This window comes from Theobroma umbraticum, unplaced genomic scaffold, assembly GCF_002168275.2.
Source record: "Theobroma umbraticum cultivar Fairchild unplaced genomic scaffold, ASM216827v3 scaffold_51.0, whole genome shotgun sequence".
In the NCBI taxonomy this organism is placed as follows: Eukaryota; Viridiplantae; Streptophyta; class Magnoliopsida; order Malvales; family Malvaceae; genus Theobroma; species Theobroma umbraticum.
Genome location: NW_018397260.1, coordinates 7,682,303 through 7,703,881, shown reverse-complemented (window position 1 = coordinate 7,703,881; position 21,579 = coordinate 7,682,303). Strand labels below are relative to the sequence as shown.

General features: G+C 37.5%; 3 protein-coding genes and 2 pseudogenes across 5 annotated transcripts; 1 reads left to right on the top strand and 4 right to left on the bottom strand.

The window, feature by feature from the left end:
* Window positions 1–4,386: 4,386 nt before the first annotated feature.
* Window positions 4,387–7,162, bottom strand: LOC110416309 (putative flavin-containing monooxygenase 1; annotated as a pseudogene). The gene is made up of 6 exons (XR_016351243.1): window positions 7,013–7,162; window positions 6,431–6,727; window positions 6,021–6,258; window positions 5,556–5,721; window positions 5,007–5,360; window positions 4,387–4,884 (listed from the first exon to the last, which is right to left on the bottom strand). The product of XR_016351243.1 is annotated as a putative flavin-containing monooxygenase 1 (transcript).
* A 1,357-nt stretch (window positions 7,163–8,519) lies between these two features.
* Window positions 8,520–11,892, bottom strand: LOC110417235 (butanoate--CoA ligase AAE1-like). Its single transcript, XM_021429473.2, has 2 exons — window positions 11,480–11,892; window positions 8,520–10,211 (listed from the first exon to the last, which is right to left on the bottom strand). Exons 1-2 carry the CDS (start codon window positions 11,696–11,698, stop codon window positions 8,742–8,744), a joined length of 1,689 nt encoding a protein of 562 aa, XP_021285148.1. The 5' UTR covers window positions 11,699–11,892; the 3' UTR covers window positions 8,520–8,741.
* A 2,353-nt stretch (window positions 11,893–14,245) lies between these two features.
* LOC110416527 (beta-amyrin 16-alpha-hydroxylase CYP87D16-like) lies at window positions 14,246–15,265 on the bottom strand (annotated as a pseudogene).
* Window positions 15,266–16,221: 956 nt separating this feature from the next.
* On the top strand, window positions 16,222–17,311 carry LOC110417272 (uncharacterized). Of its 2 annotated transcripts, none has more exons than XM_021429530.1 (3): window positions 16,222–16,315; window positions 16,405–16,552; window positions 16,670–17,311. In XM_021429530.1, exons 2-3 carry the CDS (start codon window positions 16,444–16,446, stop codon window positions 17,197–17,199), a joined length of 639 nt encoding a protein of 212 aa, XP_021285205.1. In that variant the 5' UTR covers window positions 16,222–16,315; window positions 16,405–16,443; the 3' UTR covers window positions 17,200–17,311. The 2 variants fall into 2 exon arrangements, with proteins under 2 accessions (XP_021285205.1, XP_021285206.1); XM_021429531.1 differs by having other exon boundaries at window positions 16,225–16,319.
* Window positions 17,312–17,506: 195 nt separating this feature from the next.
* DPMS1 (Nucleotide-diphospho-sugar transferases superfamily protein) lies at window positions 17,507–20,467 on the bottom strand. The gene is made up of 8 exons (XM_021429529.1): window positions 20,264–20,467; window positions 19,355–19,454; window positions 19,218–19,251; window positions 19,073–19,149; window positions 18,944–18,969; window positions 18,686–18,850; window positions 18,487–18,601; window positions 17,507–17,956 (listed from the first exon to the last, which is right to left on the bottom strand). The coding sequence occupies exons 1-8, from the start codon at window positions 20,365–20,367 to the stop codon at window positions 17,852–17,854; spliced, it is 726 nt and encodes a 241-aa protein (XP_021285204.1). The 5' UTR covers window positions 20,368–20,467; the 3' UTR covers window positions 17,507–17,851.
* Window positions 20,468–21,579: the final 1,112 nt, after the last annotated feature.

Genomic DNA, 21,579 nt, shown 5'->3' with positions numbered 1-21,579 from the left:
TTTTTTGAGGAGGGTAAGCTTGAGGATGGAGCAAATAATTCTTTTATTACGCTTATCCCAAAAGTGGCCAATCCTAATAAGATTGCAGAATATAGACCTATTAGCTTGGTGGGAAGCTTATACAAGATTGTGGCTAAACTCCTTGCAAATAGGTTAAGATGGGTTATAGGAGAGGTCATAGGTGACAAACAATTTGCTTTCGTGAAAGGAAGACAGATGATGGACTGCTCATTAATAGCAAACGAAGTTATTGACTTTGTAAAAAAAGGGAATGAAGGAGGCTTTATGTTGAAAGTTGACTTCGAGAAAGCCTACGATAGTGTGGACTGGACCTTCCTACAGTTTGTGATGAGGAATATGGGGTTTGGTGAAAGATGGAGGAAATGGGTGATGGGGTGCGTGTCAAATGCTAAGGTTTCAGTTCTTGTGAATGGAGTGGCAACAGAGCCTTTTAAGATGGGTCGTGGGTTGCGTCAAGGCTGTCCACTTTCGCCTTTCCTCTTTAATATTGTGGCAGAGGCATTCAGTCAGATGATGGATGGAGGAGAGACTGTGGGACTGTGTAAAGGAATTCCAATTGGAATAAGGGGGCTGAGAATCTCCCATTTACAGTTTGCTGATGACACTGTGATCTTCCTTAAATCGGAGATTGAGAGCCTTGTCAATGCCAAAAGGATATTAAGATGCTTCCAAGCAATTTCAGGTGAGAATTAATTTTCATAAGAGCAGCCTAGTGGGAATAGGAATGGATGAGAATTTGGTAGAGTTGTGCTGAGAGGATTAACTGTAGGTTTGAAGATATCCCCATGGTGTATTTGGGGTTGCCACTAGGGGCAAATCCTAACTCGTTACAAACGTGGAAACCAATCATAGAGAAATTTGAGATAAGGCTAGCAGGATGGAAAGCCAAGACGCTATCTATAGGAGGAAGAGTTGCATTACTTCGGTCAGTTCTCTCTAGCTTACCGATCTTTTACATGTCTATATTCCAAATGCCAAAAGGAGTGATAAAGGAGTTGGAGAAAATTGAAAGGAGGTTTCTATGGTGCGGAAGTGAAGAGAAACAAAAAATACACTACATTGAGTGGAACAAAGTATGCAACTATAAGGAGAATGGGGGGCTAGGGATCATTGATATGGAGGTCAAGAATAGAGCCTTACTTAATAAATGGCTTTGGAGGTATGGGAGTGAAATGGGCAGTTTATGGAGAGAGGTAATTGTGGAGAAAGTAGGAGAAAATCCCATCAGCCTTTTACCTGAGAGGAGTGCAAACAGGAGAGTTTCAACAGTGTGGAAAAATATTATCAAACCCCTATCCCCAAATAACGATTCATCTTTGCAGCTCAGCACTGACATGCAACTGGTTGTAGTGATGGAAGCAAAATTTTTGTTCTGGGCCGATAGGTGGACTGATGGTGGTACTTAAAGGAGCTTTATCCTAGAATCTTTGCCCTTGCAAGGAATAAAGATGGATACATCCGGAGTTTGGTAGATGGGAAGAGGAAATATGGGTGTGGGAAGTGCAATTAAAGAGGCCAACATTTGGATGGGAGGAAGACCAGCTGAATAACTGAAAGAATGTATTGGACAATATCATCTAAGCAAAAATTTAAAGGATTCTCTTGCTGGAAAGGTACTGCTTCTGGTCATTACACAGTTAAATCTTTTTGCAAGCAAAACTCACAAATGGAAAGGAGTAATGAAAGTGTGTGGAAGAGAATATGGTCGAATTTAGCACCGTATCGAATTGAAGTGTTTTGTTGGCAGATAATCCATGAAAGGTGGCAGTCAAGTATGAATTCCTACGAAGGAGATTAATTGATAATGAGGCAGCTGGATGTGTCTTGTGTCACAGGAGTAGGAGACTACAAGGCATTTATTTCTTCACTGTCCAGAAGTATGGAAGGTTTGGGCAAAATGGAGTGAAGATTGGGGAGCATGTTGGGTAGTCCCTAGTAATGTTATGAGTTTTTTAACATATGGAATGGGCGGCAATAACAAAAGGAGAGAGACAGATTTGGAAAATGGCTTTCTATGCAGTTTCATGGTCTGTATGGCTGCAGAGAAATGAAGTTGTCTTCAAAGGCATAGCTTGGGATTCGAATCAGGCGTATGAAATTAGTAAACTGAGGGTAGCCATCTGGGCCAAAGCGAAGTGGCTTATGAAGTATGGTGAGATTCTGGACACCTACAGGTTCCCCAATTTGGAGCAATTTAGTAAATGTGGGACAAGGTAGGAAGGTTGAGGGGTGGTGCAAACCAGCTCAGGGGGAAATGAAGTTCAATGTTGATGGGGCAGCCAAAGGATGCCCAGGGGAGGCTGGGATTGGGGGAGTAATGAGGGATGAACACGGACTTGTTAAGATCATTTTCTCGAAGGCTATAGGCATAGGGGATTCAAACCTTGCTGAAATTAGAGCAATTCGGGAAGCTTTCTTGTTGTTTATTCCATCCAAATGGAACCAATCACACAGCTTGATAATTGAGAGTGACTCATGTAACGCTGTTAAATGGGTGAACAAACCTTTGGAAGCACCCTGGAGATTAAGAAAGTGGGTTCTCCATATTGAACGACTGAAAAATGATGTACGAAGATGGAGGTGAGGCACACCTTTAGAGAGAATAACAAACTGGCCGATCGACTTGCAAAAGCTGGGGTTCAACGCACAGAGGACTTGGTGTCTGTGCTGGAATAGGCCTCCGCTTTTGGTACCATTGTTAAAGTGAGAAAGGAACCCAAATGGTGTTGGGTCCAATGGCCTCGGCAGAACCTCTGTTTCGTCTGGTATGGCTTCCTCATTCTTCCTTGGTGTCTGATTGGGTTGACTTGTGCTTCCTGGCAACAGGGTAAAACCTGGTTTGGAACTTCTGGTCTTAACTTTCTCTTGTTACTATTGGTCAACATTTTCAGTGGTTTTTGACTTATTGGAATTTAGTGTGGTTTTGTTGTCTACTGTTAAAAGGGAGTCGAGGTGGTGACAAGGCTGCTGTAACTGTGATGCGGAATTCTTTCAGCCTCTGTTTTGTGTTTCCAGCGGAGAGCTTGGCGATCTCAGTCTTAAGCTTGTTGTGTTGTGTTGTGGTGGGTTAATTTTCTAATTGCTGTTGTCAATGTCTGTTTATCCGCACCAGGTATTTGATGATTCACTAATTGGATGTCAAGCACCGCCCAAGATGTGATGTTGACCTCGGCTGAAGGGGTGGTTAGTTAGGTTCTATCCTGCACTTCCTTTTGCCTTTGTCGTTGTTGCATCGATGTGGTTTCTTGCTGGACATCGGTTTGTTGGATCCTGGGTTTCTGGTTATGTTCTTTTGAGTCATTGTGAGTAAGGAACGATGATGAGCTGTGCTGCCGGTTCATGGATCGGGACGTGATGATTGATCAAAGGCGTGACCATACTGTTGGGAGGAAAAGGGTTCAGAGACCTCTTTTGTTTTGTTTTGTTTTTGTTTTTAGGCTCGATTGGATCACCCTGCTGAGTTTTGAAATTGTGAGACTCTGATGTTAGGCCTTGATTGTGTCTTGTTTTGAGATGGTCTCTTCTCGGTTGTAGGATTTTCCAAGAGTTTGCATTATTGTGTTTATCTGGGATTGGTCTTTGGGTTTTTTGTTTAGGTTGAGCTTGATGTCGGGAGGATAAAGAAATATTGGTGGGGTATTCTTGACTGATTTGTCAGAGAATACTGATCAATACACTTGATAAATTGGTCTCTCTTTTGTTTGTACTCTTGTGGGGAAAAACCTTTTTCCCAAACTGTTAATAAAAGCAGGAGTTTGATTTTCAAAAAAAAACAGAAGCGTATGACTCTACTCAAATTTCCGGTTACCTACTGGTGATAGAGACCCCTTGATTATCATAAACTGTCACCGTCAGTCTCTGAAACTGTTGCATTGAGCACTTGCCAGTTAGTTATATGACAAATGTGCCGACCGAATCTGAGAGCATTATATTAGCAATGGCAATCAAGGGATATTTTAACAGCAAATTTCATTTCGTTGTGGAAAAAAAAGGTACTAAAATGTCTTTTTTTTCTTTCATATAAAGATGAATTAATTCCTTATTCTGAAATAATAAGGCAATTAAGATAGTTTATTGGAAAGTGACTGATTGATGCTTTCTTTCCCCACAATTTGTTGTTACGAGCATCTTTACCCATAAGAGGATTATTCTTGAGAACTCAATTTCCAAAAGCACTTTGTCCTAGACCGATGATAACAACTTGGCTATCATCATGCATGAGATATTATATTTGCCATGTGAAAAAATAGAAAAGAAAAGGCGCTTTGATTATTGGACTTATAGTTGTCTTGGTGCAAGGCCTAGCAATCAAATTGCCACATGGTTTTTACTTTTCTGTTCGGTACAAAATTGGCAGGTGATTTCGAGAAAACCAACCTAGCTCTACCTGCTATATGAGCAAGCAGCTCAGTAGGAGCTGATTGGCAGTAAGTGCATGTGTTTGCTCAGTCTCAGACAGCTCAAAGTGAACAAACTGCCTCGCCTGATACATTATCTATCAGTACAATATTGGTTCCCCCATCGGCTTCATAGTCCCTAGGACCATAAGCTACAAATAGCTCTGCAAGAAACCAGTTTTTCCTTCTAGAATTGCATCCCATGTCTTTGCATAGTTGATCATTACAGTATATTTGTAGTGATGTACTCACACAAAATCTTCTATAGATCTCTTTCGCATCACTTCTCTTGTATTTTTCCCACTCCATAGCCTCCTCTTCCATCTTGCTTATCCTCGGTAACCTGAAGTTTCCAGCAAGAAAATGTGCTAGCCACTTGCTTCTCATTTCAGTGGAATACAGGATTGAAGGACTATCTGCATATCCAAGTATTGCTAGGTGTGGGATTTGAGGATGAATGCACTCCCTGAAAGAACAAAAATCTATGTGATATCTTCAATATTTTATCAACAAAGAGATTTGCTTTGTATACTACGGTTGCCTAGGGAGTAGGGAGTGTCCTAGCTGAAAAGAAAGAAAAAAAGATACCTGTAGAATGGAGCTGATGACCTAGCTATACATTTTTGGAAGAAAGTTGATTTGAAAATGCTCTTAAGCTTTTCATCACCCTTATATCCAGTTGCAAAAATTACAATGTCAGACAGCAGAGGACGTCTAGACTCAGCCTTCTACCATCAAACCATTTTCACAAAAGCTGAAGCTCTGTGATTTCTTCAGGAAAAGACTACCATCTTTGACTCTGTCATAGAAATTAGCTGGGAAAACTGTGAACGTATATGAAGAAATTTGTTTGAGGAATTTATGGACTGGTACCATGTTGTATTTCTTCCATGGATACACCCACTTGAGATGGCACTCGATTAATGTTGAAAATATCCAAAGCTGGAATGAACATAACGAGGATCAATTGCATGATTGCTAATGATTACTTAACAATTTTCTCAAAGTTTTACCTATGGTTTCGAATTTCAATTGCCTTTTTTTTTTGTTTAAGTATGTAAAATTAAAAACTTAATCAATTTCTCTTGAAAAAGCTATGTGCAAGTTTTGCTAAAGGAGTATCAAAGAGAAGATTACCAGAGGTGAAAGCAACAGGGCTAGGAGCCAAAGGAAGAATCCTTCACCTGGTTTGTGGACCATTAACTCTGTAAATCGGTTCAAACCTCAAAAGACAAGTGGAGAAAATGTTCAGGAAGAGTCCAGTGGACCTTCTTAAACAGCAGCGTACAAGGGTGTCTTTCTCCTGATAGCAACAAAAATAAGATTAAATGCCAAAACATCATGCTTTGGGGGTAAAGAAAAAGGATTCCATCTCTTGCTCATCTACTACTTTCAAATTGTTACATAATTGTTTGATCCTCGTGCCACAAGTATTCAAAGTTCAAACATCGACTTGTTTCATATTCGGTTAATTAATTGCATGGGAAATCTGGAGTTCCATAGACCATGATTAGCAAATTTAATTCATCCTGTATTCAGGTTGGCGTAATTTAAGAATGAAATTACTTTAGTATTCCTAGAGAAAGAGGCAAAAGCTTGCACCGTTTTTACTAGCAAATTCTGCTGCTATATCCACTGCTGATTTCTGAAATCCAATGACCGTGACTCGCTTTTCTTTGATTAATTCAGCGGCAAGATCATTATCCATTGCAGCATAATCCATGGAATGCAAGACCTTGCCATTAAACACTTCGGGTCCTTTGTTCAATGGAAAATCAGGAATGTTTGGCAAGTCACTGTACTTTCCTATGCATAAAATCACAAAATCCACTTGGTACACCTGCTTGTAAGTTACCACGTGAGCAAGTGTTAGAATTTTCCAAAATGAAGAAGGATTGAAACGTTTAATTGCCTCATTTAGTTTACAGGTAATTTAAACGAGTAGAAGTTTGTGAATGCACGGAATCAATTGAAAAGGGGAAAAAATGAAAAGCAATACGGAAAGTGGCTACCTGAGTTGGAGCAGATGGATCCCGGGAATATCGTACGGTGACATTCCATTTCCCAGAGGGAGAAAAAGGATCACCGGAGCCATCCCACAAATCCCAGGAAAGCCCATCTTAAGTAGAGGAAGTAACATAGTCGATGCAGGTTACCTTGGAGTTGAACTTGATCCTGGGAAGGATGTTGAAGTGAACAGCGTAGGCTCGGAGGTATTCGAGGACTTGGTTGTGATCAGGGTAAGTCGTTCTCACAGCAGGGGGACGTGAAAAATCAGAGAACTGATAGAAATCTTTGGTTGTTTGTAGCTTAGCAGATATCAACCATGAGCATGGATACAGCGGAAGAATAAAGGAAGCAGAGCAACAAGGTATCAGAAGTCTGCTGCTGTGAATAGCCAGGAAATAAATACCCAAAAACGCAAGAAGCCAAAGAAGAAAGAAGAAGCTTTTAAGTGCACGATGTAATTAATTAACTTTTTAAATTCCTGATTCTTCTACATTGTACATATACAGACTTTTGTAGTTTTTCAGAGGATGAAATGAATCTGAAAATTCCTCCAATATTCTCCAAATCGTTGTACAATGTCTGACAGTAGACTCTATTGTTTGCAACCAAACTCCACCAATGCCACTCCTCGCCTCAAACACGATGGGACTAAAACCTTTTTCTACTGCATACTTGCATGCCATCAAGCCGCTAATTCCAGCGTCTATGATCGCAATCATCTTATCCGTCTCCATTGTGGTCCAAAACAACAATGAAGTTCACGTTTCTTTGTCGATTATTTCTCATATATGTGCCGCTATACATCCAAAGAGGCAGACTTTGCTCATTTTCTGGATCCACGTAGATTCTGAAAGACAATTCTAACCCAAATTTTCACAACTTTTTACAGTAGATGCACCAAAATCATGCACAGATAATTTCTTTTCCGTGCCGAAATGGAGATAAGATAGAAAAGAAGCCGGAGTTGTCCTGTCAAGTAATGGCTGCATGGGTGACAAATGCTACAGTCAGTAATGAGGTCCAGTTGGCATTTGTTTTTACCCTCTTTAAGTTTGGCGAGGACAAAATCGAACCGAGTCACCGACCTCGAAAAAAGAGAGAAACAGGGTTCAAGTCAAAGCTGCGTTAGATCAGTAAAACAGGCTGGTATTAGCCATCGACGGTCGAGAGTTCGAGCCAAGCAATTGCAATGGATGTTAAGGTCTCTAAGCAACCTGTTTTGACTTCCAATCCCCAGGCCTTGACGCCATAAAACTATCAACTGCTGCAACAGAAGCAATCCCGAAAAAATAATGACCAAGAGTAGAGAAACACCGAAAGCTGGAACCTCAAATGAATAATGCAGACCAACGATGGTCGAATTAATTTCGTGCTTGTTCTGATGCTTCATTTCCTCTCCCATTCCCAATCTTTCTGCCCTGGAAGTTTTTACTATATCTTGTTTACCATTGCTTGTATGTGTCTATTGGCCCATAATACTAATATAGATATGAATAGAAAGATCTGAATCTCTCACCCAAAAAAATTGAGAACTATACGCTTGCCTCTCTCTCTCTTTCACTTTCACATTTCTTTTGAAGAGAAAAATTAGTTGGATTGGACAATCCAATAATATGAGGTAAATTTAGCTTTATGATAGTAATCAATTCGTCACCTTTTTAAGTTGAGGTCGATGCACTTGAGCATGTCTTTTTTTATTTAAAGAACTAAGTTCGATCCAAATAAATAAATAGTTAACATCAAACAAATTCAAAATAAAAAAACCTAGTGGTTAAATATGTCCAATGTCAATTGAGTTGAGGACAATTCACTAAGAAAATCAGCTCAAAAACAATTAGACTTGAAGCTTATAATCTCAAAATTGAGATTAGTTATCACATGAATAAGTTATTAAAAAACACTGATACTTTTATGGGAGAATCATGAAAAGGGAATTGTTTCGATCTTGTTATACAAAATTGGGATTATTTAATCTATCTGCTATATATGCAAAGCCACTTTTAACTAGGAAATAGGATTTGCATTGATTCTATTTTCTAGTTTTCTACCTGCCGTAAACTATTATAAAGGAAGATTAATAGAAACATCCAGAATAAAAATTTGGAAGAATTTAATTGAAAATCTAGCTAGTAGATGCATTTTTTCCTCTCCTTTCTTGGATTTATATTCATGTTTGATTCATTAACTACTAGTATCTCGTCCAAATTCCATCCATTTGCAATAAAGGCTGAGCAATTGTTACCATACTTATACATAAAGTTGACACATACGACAATCCTGCCACAAGGCCTTTACCATCCAATCAATGGCGATCTACAATTTGCTCTTGCTCTTGGAAATGCATCCCATTGCCTTGGCCTTCTCCCGCAGAAGATATTTCTGCGTCTTTCCAGTTGAAGTCTTTGGCAAATCCTGGAAAATCACAGTTCGAGGAGCCATGTAATGGGGCAAATGGTTCCGACAGTAGTTGATAATTTCTTCAGCACTGGCATTGCATCCATCCTTCAACTTCACAAATGCACAAGGTGTCTCCCCCCAGTAATCATCTGGTCTTGCCACCACAGCTGCCTCAAGCACAGCTGGATGGCTAAAAAGCATTGATTCCACTTCAATTGAGCTGATATTTTCTCCCCCAGAAATGATTATGTCCTTGGAGCGGTCCTTGAGTTCTATATAGCCATCTGGGTGTCTCACTCCCAAGTCCCCACTTCGAAACCATCCACCATGGAAAGCCTCCTCTGTTGCTTTGACATTTTTAAGGTATCCATTCATGATAGTGTTGCCTCGAAACATAACCTCTCCTAAACTCTTTGCATCATGCGGGACACTCTTCATTGTAACAGGATCTTTGACATCAACTTCCTCTACACCGAGATGATTCAACCCCTGCCGAGCCTTGAACTTGGCCTGTACATCTCGAGGAAGGGAATTCCATTCTGGTTTCCAACTGCAAATTGTTCCTGGACCATAGGTTTCTGTCAAGCCATATGAGTGAACCACTCTGAATCCCAGTTCTTCCATTTTGTAAAGTACAGGTGCTGGTGGTGGTGCGGCACCTGTCATGACCACAACCTTCCCTGGAAGACACCTTTGGTCACTCGCTGGAGCATTTATTATCATGTTCAAAACCGTAGGTGCACCACCCATGTGGGTCACCTTGTGCTCAGCAATGTTGTGAAATATTCCTCCTGCAGAGACATTTCTTAAGCATACATTTGTACCACCTTGAGCAGCAACGCCCCATGTAAGACACCAGCCATTGCAGTGAAACATGGGGACGGACCATAAATATACAGGCATTGAGGTCATCTCATTGAGAAGAACTGTTGCTAGAGAATTAAGATAGGCACCTCTATGACTATATATAACACCTTTTGGGCTTGATGTAGTGCCAGAAGTATAATTAATTGAGATAGGTTCCCACTCATCTTCCGGTCTTCTGATCTCAAAATCTAGTTTCCCCATTGCTAAAAGACCATCATAGTCCAAGTTTGTAGATATTGGGTTGCTGTTGTAAGTGGTGGGAATTCGCTGATTAGACTCTGGGATTAAGACTAGATGGGGCAGCTTAGACCTTGTGTTGGATAGTACTTTCATTGCTCCCTGAGCAATATGGAGAAATTGGTAATCTACAAAAAGCACTTTGGCTTCTGAATGCTTCAGTAGCACTGCCACCATAGTGGAGTCATGGCGTATATTGAGCGTACATAGAACTGCACCGGCCATTGGAACTCCAAAATGTAGCTCGTACATTGCTGGAATATTTGGGGCTAACACTGCAACCTGCTCAAACAAGCAAAGATTGGCCATAAGCCCAAAAGAAAGTCGTATGCATTCAGGCAGGAGATTCACAATACCTTGGCATCTAGAAAAGAGAAAATGAAGTCAAGTTTGAACAGTAAAGTGGGCTAAAACATTTAAGCAAGTCCATTTATAACAAATTATACTAAAATTCTCAGATTTTCCTATGTATATTTTAGCTGATAAATGAGGTCATTAAGAATAATTTCATAAATCTCTGCAGTCTTAGGTTGTTTCAAATAACAAGGTAGATAACAATGGAGAAAGTCAACCTCATTGCCCATTCGGCCCGGCTCTTTGATTAGGTGTGCAATCATTAAACAAAATTTAAAAGCATAGGGCACTACAAAGAATAATAGAAAGTAGCCATGATCCTAATAACCATGAAGGTTCCCCTCTATTTACCAAAACATAAAGATCTCCCTCTACTATCTACTTTTATGAACATTCTAGCTCATTAAAAGCCACCATATAAAAGCTAGACTTGATTCCTAGGTTCTCTGGTCTCATTAGGAGCCAACTCGTTACACACATGTCTGTAGACTGCTGATGCAGACTCAATTTAAGTAACAAGGGACCCATTCTAAGAGTAAGTATGACTATTGACCATCAAACTGAAGAAGAGCTATCTTACAAGTATTCATTTTTTGCCTTTTCCGGATGAATAAAAGCTTTTCTTTTCTCTTTTAGGTTCTTCAGCAAGTTCTGCCTTTTGGGAGCAGAGAAAAAAATTGTACTATAACCTGCAGAGCGAATCCGAATGTCCCTCTTCATGGTTGGTAGTAACATTTACACTTTCTCTGAGATTATTTGTACGCCGAGAATCCAAGCTTAGAAAGTACAGAAACTTTTTTCAAAGGACTATTCCATACATCCTATTCAGAGATAAAGACCAATGACACCTCCAAAAGCAACTCAATCTGAATAAAAAAGGACAAATCACTCTTGGACTTGGATTCTTGGGAGGAACGAAATGGGAATGCAATTTCCCAACTTTGGTTCTGATAATAAAAGCCAGAGACCATGCGTTCAACTAGTTTTAAGTCATGGGGCTACACAAATTAGTCTGAAAATAGCACAACAATACCAGAAAGAAAGCCAAATGACGAAGAAAACTAAGCTCACAAAGGACGAGAAAATCAAAGTAACTAGAAAAAGACAGCAAAGACAGAAGTACAAGAAAAAAAACAAGTAATATACTATCTGACAGAAAATTAAACGAGTGGAGAATTAAATGCGAGAGTTAGTACCACATCTCGGCGGGCAATCCCAAGGTGGGCAAGCGCAGAAGCGAGACGAACGCACCTCTCGCGTGTCTGTTTCCAGGTGTACTTGACATCACCGTGGACAACAGAGAGTTTGTTACTGTAGACAACCGCGGAGCGCTCCAAGAAGCTGATCGGAGTCAAAGGGACGTAATTGGCAGAGCACTTTATCATACCCTCCATCTTCAACGACTCCGTGGTCATGAGGGATTGCAATATGACAAGATTAGATTGAGGCTTAAGATAGGAGTGGGCATCCAACTTTTCCCTTTTAATATTCTGACATGAAACCGACAGCTATACTGCCAAGAGAATTGATGCCAAATTTACCACTTTTAAAGCCAATGCAACGTGCCCATGTGTAGCAAAGAAATTGTAGCAGCTTGCCAGCTACTAATGCGAAGCAATGCCCAAGAACAGAAATTACGTTCAATTCAATCTGAACTTTGAAGTACAGTCATACACATCTCAGCTGAAATTTGAGTTTAGAATCTTGCAAAAAGTACAAGGTCAGAAGCTTTAATAATATTCAAAACCTTATCTTGTTTTTCCATAAAAAGACTCTTTTTGACGTGAAACCTAACCTATCTTCAATTTTCTTCGTTTAAGGGGTTGGTGGGGTGTAAAACTGGTTACTTCAAATGCCTGTTTTCGTCTGATTCTTTTTCATTTCTTTATCCTTAAAAGTTAAAATCAAATCAAATAAAACTTTGAAAAAATTCTAAAAAAAGCATAAAGAAAAGTTTTTTAAAAAATATATCAGTTTTTTTTTAAAAAATCAATTTCTCTTAATCAATCTCCCTCACTGCTCTCTTTCTCTACAAATTACCATTTTTCAATGTAAAATCATGATCTTCCTCTTCTCTATTTTTTTTAATAAAAATTACTAAAAAAAATAAAAAACTCATCAACATAATAATAAAATTTAAAATTTTTTTATTTTTACTATTTAAAAAAAATTCTTCAAAAAAAATCTAATATTATTACTACTACACAAATTTGATAACTGTTTCATTTTTTTATAATTTTTTTTATTTTAAACATTTGAAATCATATATAAATTTAAAATAAATTTATTTGATTTTAATTTTTTAAATGACTGAAGATGATAAGGATACATGTTATGATAATTTTAATCAAAATTAAAATTTATATAAAATATTTTACTAAATAACTTATAAAAATAGTTTTAATTTAATTTTAAAAATTAATTTTTTATAAAAATTTGATAATAATTTTTAAATTAAAAAAATTAGACCAAGCATCAAATATCAACATATAAAAAGCATCGAATAAAAACAGATAAAAAGGCGTGAAATTTTGTTGGGTTTGTTTCCAGGGTGAGTGGGAGAGTCAAACCAATCACTTTTTCAACAAAGGGGTTCACGCCTGGAGCTCAAGCCCAAGGAGACTGCTTGAATGAGCCCGGATTAAATGGCCCAAACAGGCAAGAAGATAGAATTTACTCTCTGCACTCGAAAGAGGGCCAAGGCCTTGCCTTTCTAGTGGCCTGTGTTCAACGTACTAACTTTAATCTACTAACACTTAAGAAAGGTCCAAACGTGGCCGAATGAATGTATCCGAGATCCCATCCATTACGTAAACCTTTCTGTTTAGTTTCGATGGAGGAAACTCCTGGTTTCTGTTTCATTGTGGTTGCAGCTGAGGCTGCTTGTGAGATATCTTAATTACACTATCTTTAACTATATGTCATTCTGTCTTTACCTATGAAAAAATATATAGATGTAAAGAGTAAAACTACTTTGTTTCATCAAGCAAAACAGGCTGTTCAACCATGAGGACTGAGGAGGTTCTTGAAAGAAATGCAAGCCAATCCACCACATACTATTGGGACCATTGTTCCATCAATGAATCAGATTCATTCAAAACTTTCAATAATCCAGATGCCATGAAAATGAAAAGAAGAAACCCATATATATAAGCATATTGAGAATATGTACCAAAAGAAGATATTGAGATCTGCGGGACGGGAATCATGTTAAGAGAAATGGTCCTGTCACAAGCCATAACAAAGGGGCTTCTGTCAAAAATTAAGTTCATAATCATAGAGCAAGGTGTCTGGAAGATTCACAGGAATTCTAGAGCCAACTAAATACTTGTTATTTTCCTTAAATCTCTCTCTGTACATAAACTTCATTTCCTCTTATGCATTACTGATGTAAGGTACAGGGACGCAATACAACAATGCTGTATGCTTTTGAGCCCAAGAATCACCCTTCATTCTCTTTATGTATACACCACTATATGGAGTAGTATACTTTGCCACTCTTATTGGTGTTATACATAACTTTATGTCACCGTACGTATATATATTAGATATTCAATGCTCAAGTATTTATATTGATCATTGAAAGTGAGCATTTAGAAAACTAGTATTTACAGCATAGTACAGTCAGGAGTTAATAGCAGCGGAAAGAAGATAACGAGGCTAAACCCCCCACGAAATGCTCTAATACTTACATGCGCACCCGTACAAAATATATTCAAGGACAGAAAAAATGCATTATAATTAATCAATATATTTATATATTTTATTTTGCATCAAATGATTTCTACAAGCTGAAAAACTGTTGAAAGTCACACCCCAACAGTTGCTATGATCACCAACTTGACTGCGTTACTTAAAACGCAAATTCCTAATTAATATTTATAGCAGGCATATCAGTTTTACTTAAGACAGTGAACTCTGGGATGTCCACTTTAATCTTCGACGTCTAATGTGTAACCAAGTTATGCATGTTTTTCTGAAACTTTAATGTAGAAATCATTGGTAAATCCCAGAACCGGTGCACGAACCATATCTCCTCCCTTGATATTGGACCACCTAGCCAAAATTTTACAATTCTTTTGTTGTCAGTTTCAAGCTGATATACAATTAAATTTCTCTTTTATGTGTGTGAAAGTGAAAGAGAGACAAACATTTAAGAACGGACCTATATTTGGTGACCAAGACATGTAAAAATATAGCCATCATGACCTTGCTGAAGTCCGCTCCTGCACATTTCCTATTGCCTCCTCCAAATGCTATTGCTGTTACATAGCTTCCATTATTCTTTAATTAAAGATCAGCAGCAGAATATCAGAATAGAAACGTCACGCAAGTCAAAGTCAATCAACTGTAGGAGAAAATTCTTTTGTTGTTTCTATGATTTAGGATCGAGTGCTGAGCGGTTGTTCTCATTTATCTGGACTTCCTCTTTGGTGCTGGTTTTTTATCTTTAATTTAAACTAATTAAGGATTACGTGCCTAAGATACTTGTGCACGTGGGCCGTAGCCTTTTGCTGCTGTTGTCTCCTTGCGAAACTGCTCGGCGAAGGAATCCAGGTACGGAGGTACCACAGCTCAACAAGTTTTCCATCTTGTTTCAACAAGAAATAAATGAAATCAGGGTCCGACGTTATCACAATCTGTCGACCTCTAAACTTGTTTTGAACAACGGACGATACCTATAACACAACCCTTTGAAAAGATCAAGGCCTTAATCTTTTCTTTTATGCTTCTCTTTCAGCATGTTCTGGATGATGGTATTGGTCGTATATCCTTACCTTTTCATTCTTTCCTTAACAAAAGGATGGATGTCTCCATATGGACTTGGCTGGGGCAAGAAAACTAAAGGTCTCCCCTAGAAGTGGGAGTCCCATCGAACCTGGCGGAAGAATGCGTTTACATTCAGGGTTCCTCCACCTGTAAATAAACTTTGTCACAACTATAGCAAGCAAGGAGATGGCACAAAGCCAAACAGACCACATCATCTCATCATCAACTCAAATAGGAAACACCTTGCACTATGGGATTCCTGTGTCCTCTTCCATTTTCTATATCTAAAAGAAAGAATGTACAAGCCTTTGATATTTTCTCACTATCTATAATCTAAAACCGAAAGAGGAGAATAATTAATTAGCACTATCACATTACTATATGTAAATGCTAGTTTTTTTTTTTTTTAATCAATACTGCTTTAGCCTTTAGAAGGGAGAGGGGAACCTGGGACTGGGTGAGTCATGAGTTGGGCTTAGCTACCTATTTCTTTGGATTCATTATGTTTAGTTGGACTTTGGATGTGGGCTAGTTGGGTTCAATGAATGGGCCTTTCTGTATAACAAGCAAAAGTTTAGTACCAATACTTAAAAAAAGGTTGACTGCAGAAGATTTACTTTGACCATAAAAAAGGGGAAAGATTTAACTAGGAAAGGGAAAAGGAGATGCGCATTAATCACTTTTAATCGAATAAATAGATCAAAATAAATTGAATTCATTTAATTTAGTTGGGTCTGTTCGATTTTAATTTCTATTGATTATTTTAATTAATTTTTTGATATATTATGTATTTTATATGATAAAACCGATTAAACATATCAACTATAAAAGGATTTTAATTCTTTTGATTTTAGATTATAGTTTAATTAATTTAATTATTTTTTTTATAAAAAGTTGATCAATTAATTCAATTGATTCGATTTTTAAAATTTTAAAACCAAGCCAATGGACGGCTTTGACAACTACACACCATAAACCCGTAAATGTAATCCCTCAATTAAGTTAAAAATCTGGACAAGGTGTAATGTCAATGACACCGAACCGACCCTTTAAATCTGAATTAATCGTAGACCGTCGGATCTAAGATATGACCGTTGGAAACGCTCCCCTCCTCTCTCCTCTGCAAATTCAAAGTTTCAAACCTTACATCGTTGTCTCATAATAAAATAGACGACATTCTGAAAAAGTTGAAAAAAAGCCAAGCAACCAAACCTACGCAAAGAAAAAAAAATGGAAGTAGAAACAGTCACAACAATTCAAACGTAGGTTGGCCTCTCAATTTTTACCCTTAATCTTTTTCAACAACATCTTCGCTAATACTCTGTTTCTCTCTATCTTTGAACCTCCGCAGTTCTCTTTAAGAACAAAAAGGAAGAAAAACTGAGATATCATGTCTAAGATGAAATCTGATCGTAAGCCTCCGCTTGCGAAATCGCCCATGCGCCTACGACCTCGTCGAGTCATTCGACCAAACTCAACCTCGCTGCAAACCCCACCAGGTATATCGGGTTGTAAATTCATAGGAACTTTTGTTTCTTATCGTAAACAGTGAAATAAATCCTTTTCAGTTTGTATTCTTTTTTTGGGGGAATAAAATGTTTGTTTGTTATTTAAAGGTTCTTTGACGAAATCCCAGAAGCCTATCCGTACTTGGGCCGTCGAAGAATCTGAGATTCGACCAGAGTATCGCTCTATTTCTTGCGAGTTACGGGCTCTGGCGAAGATGGTCAGAGATGAACTCGGAAATGGGGAACCCGAAAAGGCTGGTTTTGGTGAAACTAGTCTCAGCGCCAACTCCACTCCTCTGTTTGAGAGGGGCCGGTTTTACGATGAGTACGCAGCCAGGAGAAACGAGAGACTTAAGAGAAAGAAAGGAGGCGAAACTGGCGATGACTCAAAGGCTGGGCGCCATCTTGGAGTTACAATTGAATCTTCAAAGAGAAGAGACTCGAAGAAGCTCGAGAGCTTGAGGAAGTCAGTGTCTGCTGCTTATTCCGCGGAGATGAACGAGACTCGGACTCCTAGGTACCTGCTCAGAAGTATGAGTAAAGAGAACAAGAAACCTCCTCTCGCTGTCAACAGTGACAAGTCGTCTGTGATTGGCAGTGAAAGGAAAACTGGGACTAGAAGAGTTAAGAGGACCTGAGAACCGGAAATTGGGTTTTCTATGCAAGTTTTATTTCTTGGATTTTTCTTTTTAATTTAGGAAAATTGGGACTCTGTTTCATTTTTAATGCATGTTTTATCATTATGTTTCATTCTGATTCCTCTACCAGACGTTTGATGCTGCACGGTATACATTGTCCTGTCTCAATATATAGATATTAACATGAGAATGGTCCAAGTATTCTCGTATTCAGCTTTTACATTTTCTTTGTTCAAGTATAGAAAGCAAAATGAATTTGCTGAATGAATGAAGTTTCCTACTTCATTTTTCATCTGAATATTCAGTCTCCTGTCTACTTCTTCTTCTTCTTCACTTGAAAAGACCAAAGTAAGTACAAGTTACTGTCTTTTGGTTTAGTAAACTGGCTAAACTAACCAAAAATGACAACTGGCAAATTTACAGAAGAAAAAGACAGTTGGCAAATAAGCTTTTGCCTCTTCGTTTCCAGCGAAAAACATTCCCCAAGTAAAATACTTTTTGAGCCCTTAAACCAAATTTGCCATCGAAAGTCAGGTTACATAAGGTAACTTCTAAGAGCAAGCTATAAAAATTGTTTGCCGTGCAGATTCACCACTGCAAATCTCAAGCAGTCACTTCTTGTTATCATGTTGGCTATATTTATAGGAAGGTGTCATGTTGTGACCAAAAGATATGCAAGGCCTTTTAAATACTCTACAATTTCGGATCCTCCAAGCTTTGAACTTCCAAATACTCTATCAACAAAAGTTATTGGAACCTGTAGACAATAGAAAAAACCGAATCAACATAAATGTGAAGGATATAAATTGTTTAGCTATATGAAAAATTGATGTTTGAACAGCACACAGCTTAAAGAAGAAGTAAGGGATGAGAAGAAACCATATGATCAAAACACAGATCTATATAATTTCTGCACAATAAATGCAGGATACAACATTCAACTGTAAGGGTTCAACGTATTCTCCACCACAAAATCCCATTCACAAAGCAAAATAGGAAAACTATCTTCACAGAAACTTAAGTTGAAAGAATAATTTGGGTACAACAAACTCAGCATTCAAGTTAGGTGTGGAGGTTGCAAAGGCAGTAGCACTGAAATCCAATTTGTTGTCTTGGGTTTTTAAAATGAAATTTATTGGTATTTAAAGAGATTAGAAGAACTTTGACCCTTACATGTCATTTACCAAGTACTCAACCTAGCACAAACAAGCCAGAGATAACAACAGTTGACTTAGGGTTAAAATATCTATCAGTTTATTCATATGCAACTATAGAAATGAATTATACCTCTTCAATGTGGTAGCCTTTTCTTGAAGCCCTAACAATCATCTCCATTTGAAAGACATATCCCTTGCTAACACAGGAGCTAATGACATCTTCAAGCACTGATTTCCTATAAAGCCTTTACAAGAGAAGGAAAAGGAAACGTTAGCCCTAAAGCTATGACAGTCTGAAATAGCCCACTTCTATTAATTAGTTATTATACCTGAAAGATCCCGTTAAGTCTGACACACCAGGCCACAAAAGGGTCTGTGCAAGCACATTGGCTCCCCTACTTGTTAGCTTGCGCATCAGATTCCATCCATGCACACCACCACCTTTAACGTACCGTGTTCCAGTAACTATGCTGGCACCAGTTTCCAGCTGTTTCCTAATAAAGATGTCAATGATCAAAACATTATAAGGATTTAAGTAAATCAGGCATAATTGTAAACCCTAAAGAATCAACCAGAAGATTTCTTACTTGATGAAGCTTGGCAAATATTTTGGCTGAAAAACAAGATGAAGAGATCATATAAGTGAGAGAAAACAGGAAGTGAAGTGTTGTGACTTAACTGGTAGAAAGAGGCTACAAAAACACCATCACACTTACATGATGTGATAGATCAGCATCCATGATTACAACAAAATTTCCAGAAGCATGCTTCAAACCATGTATGTAAGCAGTTCCTGAAACCAAAAACAGTTCAAAGGCCAGCAACATCTATTATTCCTGACAGGTAATAATTTAAACTTACCCAATCCAAGCTTCTTAGGTCTAGGTCTTAATAGCTGCATCATCAAAGAGCCAGAAGTATAGGTAAGCATAGACATTGATCAGCAAAACAGATTACATATAGATCCAATTTTGTAGGTATATAAGAATGGAACTTACGATACGATCTTCACCATACAGTTTCTGCAGTTGTTTCACAACTTCTTGAGTACCATCAGGGCTCCCATCATCCACCACAATTATTTCAAAATCTACATCCCTACTCCAAGCAAAAAAAATTACAACAGCTTATGCAAGCCACATATTGGGAGATATCACAATATCAAAGGAATTGGTTTTCAAGAGAGGTAACTTGAAACTTATCTATGTTAAACTTATCATGTTCCCTATTAACTCAGAATTTGTTGAGTGTAAGGCAGTTACATTTTGATGAAAAGAACTACACTAAGCATCATGATCGCCAAGAAGCAAAGTCACATTGCAGGAGACGTGGAATGAATCATATATTTTTCCTTCCATGATACCAACTCATTAATAGTTAGAATTTTGCTTCCAACAACACCATATATGTGGAATTTTAACATACAGGTATTTGAACTTACAAAGTCTTAAGAAAACTGCTAAACGGACAAAAACAGAATCATAGACTAAACTCTGAGGTTCAATTTCACACAGTTGGATTAAGAATGTAAAGAACAAGAGTTTTTTCAAAAACAACAGATGCTTCAATTTATTTCTCGATAATTATTCCAGAATAACGGAGGTCTACTTTCTAATACAGATTTACAACCTTTATCTAAATTCATCCAAATCACAACATTTTCATAATAAGAAAACAAGACGATAAATAAAAACAGACAATTCTAATACCGTATCAGACGCACATCATAAATTCGATCAGGACAAAGGGGGCACAAAGAAAAGAGCGCGAATTCAAGAAAAGCAATCAGATCTCGACGGAGCACGTCGAAATACTAAAATTACGAGTTTAGCGATCAAAGAAAAACATAAAAATCATGTAAAAAAAACAAAGAAATAAGAAATAGAGAGATTTGGAGTTGGAAATACCGAAGATGCTTGAAGATGAGATAGACGATGAGAGCAATGTTGAGGCGTTCATTATAAGTTGGTACTATCACGCTGTACTTATTCTTCTCCTTCTTCTGCTCCATTTTTCTCTTTCTGCCTCCCCCTTTTCTCCTTCTATGGGAATAGCAAGTGTCTTTCGACGCAAGAGACCAAGCTGATTCGCTTTCCCCTCGCCTTCCTTCTTAATTTTTCATTTTTGATTTTTCAACGATTGCTTCCTTAATATTGGGCCAAGAGCACAGCAGGCCGCTTTGATCGAGCTCGCTCTGTAAACTCAATTGGGCTAAAGTCATAGCAGGCCTCGTCAAGCAGGATAGAAACATTTGGACTAATCTAAGACAAGACATCCACGTTTGGGACCGAGTTAGGGATAATTTAATTATGCAAGATTAGTCTAGCTCAGGTAGATTTGATAACTTTGTACACGACATGGTAATACGACAACAATACAACATAAGTTTAAGTAGGTTTGGATTTAAGTTAATTATGTTTTGTATATTAATCATGTCGATAAGATTAAGACATGAATAAATCGTGTCTTTAAATATTAAGCGTGCTAAACTCACGTAACCCATCTAAGATGTAATTAGTTAATCATGTTATCATATATTTATATAATTTATAACCATTTATTATTCATTTATTTAATAATGTTCACGTATGGTGTAAACATTTTTAGTATACCGGTTAAATCTCATTTATTAATCTATATAACTATTAATATTTTCATAATGATTAAGATTTATTGATATTGAATTTTATTATTTAGTATAAATTATTATATTTATAATTTTTATTATAAATTTGAATAATATAATTTTATTTACTTGTATACATTTCAATTTAATCGTTCTAATCATATTAATTATATCAAGTGTGAAAACAAGTTATACAGTATATAAATTTTAATCGTATTGTGTCATATAAAATATATTCCAACACGTTTAATAAATGTGTTAGTTATACCGTTGTACGTGTTTAAAATTCTTACATAATTAATTAATTGTGTCATATTCATGTTTACTCATACAACTGTTAATACTCTATATTTACATGACACGATTAAAATACAAATATACAAATTATCAAGTCTAACCTCGAGTTGGTTTTTTGTTTATTTTTAAAAAAAGTTTCAAGGCTTCAATTGATTCAAAGTTTTAATCGGTTTTAAGGGTTTAGCTAGTTTAGGGTTTCGATCAATTGAGGGTTTTGACTCATTTTAAGGTTCTCAAAATTCAGGTTTTAGGGTTAAAGGTTCCCAAAACCCCGGTATCACAAATTATGGTGAAAGAAGG